The sequence below is a fragment of the Anopheles gambiae genome, chromosome 2, assembly GCF_943734735.2.
Source record: "Anopheles gambiae chromosome 2, idAnoGambNW_F1_1, whole genome shotgun sequence".
NCBI classification, from domain to species: Eukaryota; Metazoa; Arthropoda; class Insecta; order Diptera; family Culicidae; genus Anopheles; species Anopheles gambiae.
The window spans coordinates 33,148,310-33,158,294 of record NC_064601.1 but is presented as its reverse complement, the minus strand read 5'-3'; the positions used below and the strand labels follow the sequence as shown (position 1 = coordinate 33,158,294).

The 9,985-nt window shown below is 51.5% G+C and overlaps 2 protein-coding genes across 2 annotated transcripts; one reads left to right on the top strand and one right to left on the bottom strand.

Annotated features, from left to right (window-relative positions):
- The first annotated feature begins 330 nt into the window (after nucleotides 1-330).
- On the top strand, nucleotides 331-3,957 carry LOC1273830 (integrator complex subunit 5). The gene is made up of 5 exons (XM_061643894.1): nucleotides 331-491; nucleotides 640-857; nucleotides 929-1,538; nucleotides 1,625-3,441; nucleotides 3,515-3,957. The coding sequence occupies exons 1-5, from the start codon at nucleotides 332-334 to the stop codon at nucleotides 3,887-3,889; spliced, it is 3,180 nt and encodes a 1,059-aa protein (XP_061499878.1). The 5' UTR covers nucleotide 331; the 3' UTR covers nucleotides 3,890-3,957.
- Nucleotides 3,958-4,988: 1,031 nt separating this feature from the next.
- LOC1273829 (serine/threonine-protein kinase stk11) lies at nucleotides 4,989-9,788 on the bottom strand. The gene is made up of 6 exons (XM_312848.6): nucleotides 8,419-9,788; nucleotides 7,932-8,294; nucleotides 7,727-7,863; nucleotides 7,463-7,648; nucleotides 7,235-7,392; nucleotides 4,989-7,154 (listed from the first exon to the last, which is right to left on the bottom strand). Exons 1-6 carry the CDS (start codon nucleotides 8,920-8,922, stop codon nucleotides 6,799-6,801), a joined length of 1,704 nt encoding a protein of 567 aa, XP_312848.6. The 5' UTR covers nucleotides 8,923-9,788; the 3' UTR covers nucleotides 4,989-6,798.
- Nucleotides 9,789-9,985: the final 197 nt, after the last annotated feature.

Genomic DNA, 9,985 nt, shown 5'->3' with positions numbered 1-9,985 from the left:
TGAAGTGCTTCAGAAAAAATTGACATTTCACGACTTGACATAACAACACTGGGAGCTCCGGTATTAAAATCGAGAAGGGCTAGCGGGGGTATAGAAAGTTGTATGCGATTTGACATAACAATTCTCAATTATGGCGCCCGGCAAACGCGTTAACAATTCACCTTCTAGATAAATACACCTTGACCTCGCGCCTTTAGACTGTCAAACACTCTTGAGAAAACTCGATTGCACTGCATCGTTCGATTTGACAGCAGCTGTAGACAAAAAGGTTAACAACGTTCACCTTTTTTATTTGAATTTTGCCCAGCTAAATGTCACACTGTGCGCATTGATGTTTGACGTTGCTTTGAACAAGCTTGACGTTTGTCTTCCGCTGGAACAAAACTGCTGCTTTCATAAACACTGGTGGACGGAATTTGTGCAAAAGTTTGATTATAAAGAGACTTTAAACATTTTTACCTTAGTTAAGCGAGCTAAGCAAAAACGCAAAGGTATTTCGAGCTATTTTCAATGCACATTTAAACTAAATGCCTTTAATCCAAACGAATAATTACCCTTCGTTGGCGTAGCGGCGTTTGTTTATATCGTGTTCTTCCATCCAATCAGCATACTAACTATTGTTCGTTTTAAATGCTTCAGATCCAGCCATGATAAAGCAACCGATCCTTGCCGAGCTTCAGTACTTCGTGAAAAGTGTGTCCCTGCTGTACAAGGGAGTTCCGCTGAAGGATACGGGCGCACTGGTAAAAAGTGCCCTACACCTGCTCGAGGATCTTCCCTCGACGAGAGATGCGGTGTTTGATTACTTCACGCTCGTGTTCAACAATGCCGTTAAAGTGTACATGCTTAGTGCTGAGGTGTGGCGTAAAATTATCCATTCTCGTTTTGCCAAAACAACTGACGTACGTTGATTTTTGTCTTTTTGCAGAAAAACCTTCCCGATCCCTCGGTAGACGATGAAGCGGTGCAGGAAATACACGAAGCCCTCGAGCGGCTGGTAACGGTCGGCCCAACCGCCTGGTGTCCCGTGATATCGTCCTGGTGCTTGAAGCTCCTCGGCGAGGTGTGCAAAAAGCACTGCCGTCGCCGACCACCGGACATTCGCGGAGCGTGCAACCTATGGCTGGGCTGTAGTGCCATCCGCTACCTGCTCAGCCTCAGTGCGCTGTGCTTTGAGAAGCTGGACCAGCGCGAAATGGACGAGTGCATCAACGAGATGCTAGTCATCTACGGTACGCACACACCGTTCTTCGACTGGGTGGTGGCCCGACTGGGCGGTTGCTTTCCGCTCCGGGTGATGTCGAGCATGCTGTCGATGGGAGTGGCCCGCTTTAACGGTGACTTCGATCAGCCGTCCGAGTCGGAGGTGGAGGTGCTAAGTTATCTCGGGCTGGCGCACGAAAGTGATTTGCGGAAAGCTCTGAAATCGACGCTAGAACACGTCGCCTCGTACAAGCAACCGATACCATATCTACTAATGCTAGCCAAAGCTTCCGAAACGATCTCGCAAGCGCTGGTGGCCGTATTTCTGGAGCTTCGTAAGTATGCCGATGCGTTCGCGCATTATGCATGAAGAATTGCATGCATTTTTTACACTTATTATGGGCTTTCCTTTGTCTTGCAGATGACGAAAATCGACTACCAATCCTTACGGTGCAGCCGAAAAACTGGCCCGCCAATATTGGCCTCCCCTACGTGCTGCACACCGTGGCCAGCCTACTGCTAAAGATGAAAAAGCACGCCATCCGGGTGACGCTGATACTTGCGAAAATGTCCACCCAGCACAGCTGGTGCCAGGAGCTGCTCGAAATGATGTTCATCGAGCTGGAAACGCTCGTGCTGGACAAGCATACTACGGCCCTGCTCGAGGACATCATACGCGACGGAATGCGAGAAATGCTGTGGAGCAGCTGTACCTCCGACGTTCCCTACCTGCAGCAAGTCGCTGTACGATTAATTCTACTGGCCAGCTTCAAATCCAACTCCGTGTTTCACCAAACAATCGTTTACCTTCTGTCGGTGAGTGAACCGGCATTGGCTGCCAGCACCAAACCGCACCTAAATGCGCTCGTCCGAGTGCTAGGCGGTCCGCACGGCACGGTGGACGTGCCGAAGGTAAAGCCCGCGTTCGAAACGGCCTTCGAAAAGATACTGATCAGTCCGTGCAAGCGGGTAGAGTGTTGGAACATTCTGCACAACCTGGTGGAGCTGTTGAAGCTGGAACGCACGGCCATCCTCGGCAGCACGCTGCGCAAAGTGAACTGCACCGGCATGATGCACGAGCTGCTCGATCGGGTGCTAAAGATATGGGAAAATTTCATGAGCCGAGAAAGGCAGGACGACACGCAAGGAGGTGGGTGTACGGTCAGGGCGACGCAGGCAGTGCAGGAAAACGCGAACGAACCGGGCAAAAGAGTAAAAAACGAACGACCGGAACCTATGGAAACGGATGAGCAGCATCGGCTAGGCACTGGCAGCCGAACAGTAACGTACAAAGACCTCATCCACGAAACGGTAAGACTGATCGAGTGTATGGATCTCGGCAAGAGCGTAACGATCGGAACCGCCCAAACGCTGAAGCTGTCCCAGCTGTTGGTGAAATATTTTTTCTACTGCCTTAAGCTGTCCACCGCCGGCACGAGCGTTCCGTCCGGCACCGTTCCGGAATCGCTCGACGAGTCGCTGAACCGGGTGTACAGCCTGCTGTCCAAGCACTGCGGCCACCGGAAAGCCGCCCGCACCGCAGCCCTGCGCGAGCTGCTCGAGGGGGCACTGTTCCTGTACGGCGATCTGTTTGGTTCGCAGGCGGAATCGCAAGCGTACAGCTTCGACAAGCCGGACGATCTGCTGATACGGCTCAACCAGAAGCAGGGCATCGCGCTCAACGCCTCCCGGGCGACGGTGCTGCACGCGGGCATCATCGGCCAGGGGCCGAAAATACCGAGCAAAAAGGCGGTCGGGCCGGCGTCCGATATGCAGAACCATCTGCTGAACGCGATCGTCGCCTGCTGCCAGGACGTGAACGACCACCAGGCCACGATCGATGGGTTTAGCTACGTGTCGCTGCTGCTGGTGGAGATGATTTCGCCGGACGTGATGTACAACGGGCTGCCGTGGCCGGAGGAGGACTTCATACGCGTCACGATGGAGCGCGACCTGCAGATACAGCGCACCTTTCGGCACTCGCCGATCCTCTGGTCGATTCTGGGCCTGGTAGCGTGCTACCGGCCATCGCTCTGCTACTGCTCGGTGTTGCTCCGAGCGCTCTGCGCTTCCGCCCTGCACCAGTGGCGCTCGAAGACGGCGGAAACGCTGAACGGCCAGAAGACGGACCTGCTGTACATGACGACGAAGCTGCTCGAGCTGATGGCACTGGCACAGCTGCTACCGCCACCGCTTAGCTATCTGCACATTGTGCTGGAGTACTTCGACGGACCGGAGGTAAGCATGCGTCAAATAACGGTCTCTGTTTTACTGTACAGTGGCTAATTTGAGTTAATTTTTTTTGCCGTAGATCGCTTACGTGCTGAAGGAATGCGTGTGGAACTACATGAAGGATCATGTCCCCTCGCCCGTGCTGTTTGTGTGCGATCCGACCGGGTTCCATTGGCGCGATCCGCTGACGTCGCGACCACCGCTCCAGTACACCAACCCGCTGCGCAACACCATGCAAAAGAAGCTCACCAAGGTGGGCCATCTGTACCATCAGATGTTTGTGGGGCCGGAACTGCGCAATCCCAGTGCCAGTAACAGCGGCCAACCAACGCAGCAACCGCTGGTGCAGGGGTACATAGTGGGCGGAAGTGGCGCTGGAGACCAGGGACCAAAAGCGGGACCGAGCGGGGGCTTTGCTGCGCATGCATTAGGACCGGGACAGGAACCGCTGTAACAGTAGGAAGGTTTCAATCGAGCAATGCAGATGAAAAAGTACAATTAAAATGGAACAATTCTTAACTAGCTTGTGCCTTTTGCGCATGGTTGTGTCTTAGTTCTGCTCATTCTAACCGTAAAGCATCCATCAGGATAGAATTTCAATACACACATGCTCTTCCCGGAAACCTACACTGAGTAGATATAGCACTAATGTACTATTGCATTTCGTGCTGGTCTGGTGGTACAGTCGTTAACTCGTACGACTTAACATGCCCGTCATGGGTTCAAGTCCCCCGAATGGAACGTGCCCCCATACGCCGTAGGACTGACTATCCTGCTATGTGTAATCAGTAATTCACTGAAAGCCAAGAAGGCGCCCACTAGAGTGATACAGGCAGACTTTAACCGACAACGGTTGTTGTGCCAAATGAAGAAGACTATTGGATATGTATTTAAAACAAAAGAAAACATAATCAAATTCCACAATACTACCCTCCTACTTCGCCATCGTTAAAATAGTTTTTCAAACTGCTCCTTAAACGCTCTAATAGCTGCCTCCAGCCGTTGGGTTTTCTCCTCCAGAGAGCGCTTCTGTTCGAGCAGCAGCTGCAGTAGCCGCATTACCGCCACTGCTTCCGACTCACCGTCCGGATGGTCCACTATCATCATTCCGGGCGGTATGCTCACATTGTCGTCCTTCATCATTTCCAGCATTGTGCGATGCAATCGGCTTATGTTGGACAGTTTATCCTCACACCATCGTTCGCTGGCCGCCAGCTCGGTGCATATCCGCTTGATGCTCTTTAGCCGGGCGTCAATGTCAAACTGTACCAGCGGTCGTATTTTACTGCCACTGCTAGCCTCCATGGTGGGAGCGTGTGGTATGCTAGAAATAGGGATTTTAAAATTATTTAAATGCTCTTTTTTTAGTTTCGCAAACCTGTTTTGTACTACCTTGATTGAACGTTGTGGATTCCGTTGGCCTGCTGTGACGCTGACAGCTTGTTTGAAAAGGACTTGAAACTCCTAGTTAACTAGATGGACCAAACCAACACACACGCATGCTCTAGCAAACAAGCGATAAAACACCAAACGGCTGTACGGTGTACAAACTATTTTCTCTCTTACACACAAACGATTGTTTTTATTTTCAAGTCATTTTTCAATTCTGTTTCTTTAATGATAATTTATATTTAAAAAAAACTATATCGTCCTCTCGCTCGCTCGCTCTCTATTAGTGTCGTGTTTGTGTGTGATCTCACCACGTTTTGTGGATGTGTTTGTTTGTGGGTCGCTTAAGCAGGCTTAGGCTTAACTAATTGCTTGCATCGGCTTGTTATTAACGGCGCATCAATTCCGGGCGCATCGATCCATTCTGTCCTGTGTATGCAACTGCGAACTAAACTACGAACATTTTGCTGGTTTTTGCTATATGGCAATGAGGCTTTCTGTGTCTGTGTCTGTGTATGTGTGTATGCATCTTTACAGCACGTGCTCTGTCTACATGGCGCTAACAGTGAGCCCGGCTCTCTTACTGGAGCAAAACGCTTTAATTTGTAATGTATATTTTCCGCGCCGGCGTATCGGACGTGTAAAGCCCACCAACAACAAACGTAAGGCAATTAGCCCATGCGTGGCGTTTTCTACTTTTTCTCGTGTTTGTCTCGTGTTTGTCTCTGTGTCTCATTATGGCAAGGAAGACTGGTTTTGGATGCAAAATATGCAATGCGATAGTTGCATGCTGCTACCGAAATGCGTAACGCTTTTTTGATCGATTCACTTCGCATAAATTACAAACTGTACTAGGCCCCCCGCTCTCTTCGTGCTCCCCTTTCTTCCCCTTCCTTCACACTTCCTTAGTTCAGAATCACTTTCTACGAGAGAACATGTTTGTTGCGCCTGTACCCACCCGAAATGATTTCTTACCGTGACTAGGAAACTTCGACCGCGGGTCGATTTACATCGCTGTTAACGGTTCGGCCATTCTCGAACATTCCTATCCCATTATTATTATCTATAATAATAGCTCTCTGCTAGATGACTGAGAAACTGAGGGCTTATGCTACTGCCACATCACATAAGCAGTGGAGTGGGCCAGCGGCGGGAGGATCGATCGTCAAGATGCCGCCTGAGATTGATACGCAAACGAATCCGACAGTGCGCAGCACCACCGTGCCAACTCCATCGCAAAAGGCAAGACACAATCGCTGTGGTACAGCAGCTATTGGCAAAGCAAACTGTACAACTTTACACCTGCAGTGAAGCAATAATGGATTGCTGAATCGCTTTGGTTACAATATAGAATTGGAGAAAAATGAAACAAAAGAAAATCGTAATACACTTTAACGCATCTATGACCAGCCTAAGCACACTGTTGCGAGCACATGCGACTTGCGGATGGTACGAGGACACGCTCGAGGGCAGGTATTTAAACGGAAAACTGATGCAAAGATCTACCGCCTTGCAACCTAACTACTATACACAGCTTGAAAACGCAAAATGATGCATTAATTGTATTGTTGGGAGATTTTTTGTTTGACTGTGGAATTCAAAAAATACACTAGCTACTTGAAACGTGATCGGCAAATTCACGCATCATTCACGCTTCGCAAACAATCCTCCCTGCGCACACATCCTTGCGTGATTGCATCCTGCGCACCGTCGGGTTGCGCACGCACCCGGATACCTAACGAAACCTGAGTTTAAATAATAATTCCTTGCATTGATTCACTTTTAATTTTTTGCTCTTCCGATCCTGCCGCGTCGCGTCTCGGCGTCATCTGAGGTCTGTGTCGTCCTACCACCGGCTTAGCTTATTCAAAAGTAAAACTTAGTAATGATACGAACAGAATGAACAAAAACATATACAACATCTATCCAACACCGCTTACCACACACCACCAACCCCTCGGGGCGGGGGAGTATTCAGGACTGCCGGCAATGGGGCCACTTGCGCCAAGATATGCACGAAACAGTTTTGCGCGAGCGCCGCTTGCCGCTGCTGCTGCTGCTGCTGTTGGCCGTCGTGGCCGGGCAGCTGGTGCCGATCATGTGCCGGATGCTCGGCTTCGGCGACAGCGAGAAGCTGCGGGACGGACGCTTCTCGACCGTCGAACGACCGCTGCCACTGTTCGGCTGGTTGTAGTAGGCACGCCTTAGGCCCGTCTCGCTCCCCTGGTCGTCGGTGTGAAACGACAGGGAGTCCATGGTCGGTGCGGGCAGGTAGGCACGGTCGTACAGTCCACCCTCCGTGTACGAATCGTACTGTTGCCGTGCCATTTCTAACACAAAAAAAGAAAAAAAGTAAACAAAAACACATGAGATGAAACGAACCCTGGAAAACGGCGAAGCACACGCGCACCATTAATGTCGTGCTCGGTGTAGTACGGCATGTCACGATCGTTTCCATAGTGATGAGCTATCAGGTAAGGCAGCACGGTGGAACATCTATTCCAATCGCCTTTCAACGGTGGTATCGGTACGAGCGGGCTGTTCGCATCCGGTGCAAACTGGAACCATCTAAAAACAAATAAAAAAAGGGAATTAACGGCCTCAAAATCTAACGGGGTCAAATAAATGTGCGCCCTACTCATGGTGCCGGATCTGCTGCAGGGTGAAGCGTCTTCGGGGATCCGCCTGCAGTATGTTCACGAGCAAGTCGGCCAGCCGCGGCTCTAACCATTCCGGCGGATTCCATTCACATTTGCCTATGTTTTCTAACAGTTTATAAATATTATCACCTTCGAACGGATACAATCCGGTAGTTATATTGTACCTGCGTGGGAAAACGGAAGCAAGCATTAGCCATCGACGTACCAATACGGGGCGGTCGCATTCATCAACCAATACTCACAGTGTAACGCCCGTGCTCCAGATATCAACTTTAAATCCTGAGAATACCTCGTGTCCGTTCGCTATTTCCGGCGGCTGAAAGGCGGGCGAACCTTGCCCGGTCGTGCATTCGTCCGTGGGTGCGAAAGTGTCCAGTGCCTGTGCCGGTGGAAGCAAAAACCGGAGATTAGAAAATGGTACCCAGGCCGCCCCGCAAGCGTACTGACCTCCGCCACACCAAAGTCGGAAATCTTCAGCGTGTGGTCCAGCGTTAGCAGCAGATTGCCCGGCTTGATGTCCTTGTGTATGATGCCGCGACCGTGCAGATACTCCAGCCCGTCCAGCAGCTGGACGAAGTAGTCGTGCGCCTGGTGTATCGGTAGCCGCTTGTCCGGCACCGAGTCCAGCATCTCCTGCAGCCCCCCGACGCAGTACTCCATGATCAGATACATCTTCTGCTTCTGCTCGTTGTACAGCACGTCCAGCAGCTCGATCACGTTCCGGTGCTGCAGCTTGCGCAGCAGCTTGATCTCGCTCCGCACATTCTGCTCGCCATTTGGAATGCGTCGTAGTTTGCGTTTGGTGAGTATCTGCACAATCCGATCGAAAAGGAAACGGCACTCGGTGAGCATGGGAAAGACCTTGGGCTCGAGCTCGAACCGCACCTTCCCCCCGTGGGAGGGTAGAAAATTGATCCGCAGTGTTACGTCTTACCTTCACCGCCCGTCGATTAAGCGTTTCGGAATCGAGCACCTCCTTCACCTTGCCGTAGCTTCCCTCGCCAAGCACGTCCCCCATCACGTACTTGCCGACCAGCTTGCACTTTTTCTTCTTCTCCTGGTAGATGATGTCTGAGCTGTCCACCCGGTTGAAGACCGTGCCACCACCGGTGGGGTCGAGCGATTCGAGCGGCAGATCCAACCGCTCCAGCTCATCGTCGTCGTTGATCCACTCCACCGCCGACTGCGTGTTGCACGTCCTGTACACCTCTTCCAGGTCGTCCTCCAGGCTGTCGGACGGCTGCAACCGACCGTCCGGGGGCGGCTCATCGCAGGCAAACGCGAACCGATCCTGCCCGTGCGCCTGCTCCTCGTCCTCGTCGCTGCCGTGCGCATCGTTCACGCACGAGCCGTTGTTGTTGTGGGTTGCGCTCGTCGGCTTGCTACGGTGGCCACCATCGTTTGAGTACGGTATTGCCGCTGGGAAGCTGCTGTTCATTGCTTGCACCGTGTCAGCGAGGAAGTGGAAAGGGAGGCCGAAGGTTGCGAGGTTGGAAGCAAGCGCGGAGGAGAGGGTGGCTTGCCGAACGTAACACTTGCTAATCTTCTACCGCGTCTACCGCGCCTCTTCCTGTGCTTTTGAATGTGTATGTGTGTGTGGTGTGTTAATAGGGGCAAAGATGAGGGGTGCCTGGGCGGGGACGTGCTGAGAGGAAGGATGTTAGAAAAGATCGCCCAACCAGTCACAACCAATGTACGCGCAGCGCACCGAAAAAGGATCGGCCGTGCAGTCGGGCGCGCAATCGGTGCGACGAGCCGTCGGTGTGGGGCCAATCATTAAGAACGGTAAGCCCGGAAGGCCACTTCGCACACGCCCTGTCGCGAACGAGCGAACAAACAGACACAAACAAACACACACACACACGGCGGCGAACGGAAGCTTCTACGCCCTTGTCCCCCCCCGGACACGGTGGTGTAACAACCACTTCGCTTCGAGAATGTGTCCTTGTGTCCGCGATGCTGGGTCACCACATATACACAACACACGCGACTGCCTGCTAGCCTCACATATTCGGCCACCAGTTCCCCCGGGGGATTTACGCTTCGCCTCAGCTGGCCCAGGGAACGGGGGATGGCCGGACGCGCACGCACACGTGAATTACCAGTTGCACCCAAGGCCGGAAGAGGCCAGCCGAAAAAGGAACTACGGAACGTGCAAATTTAACCTTTTGTTATTTTGTTTAGCAAAAAACTAATCACAACTAATTGACGTTTGATTTGCTTTTTTTTTTCGGTGCATTTGACAAACGTTCTAGACATCCAGAAAAACATACACCGATTACTGCGAAACGGTACGCTGTCACTGACAGGGTTAGAATTCGACCAAGGGCATGTAAACGGAAGTTGGTTGCTTTTTTATCCCTTCAGAAACGGATACAGTAAAACTGGTCAAACCAAGAGTATGATAGAAATGTAAATAAAATGCGCAAGAAAACTCCTATCATGCAGCAACAAGAAAGATCTTTCGTGCCACACGTTAAGGAAGCAATTGTGAATGGCAG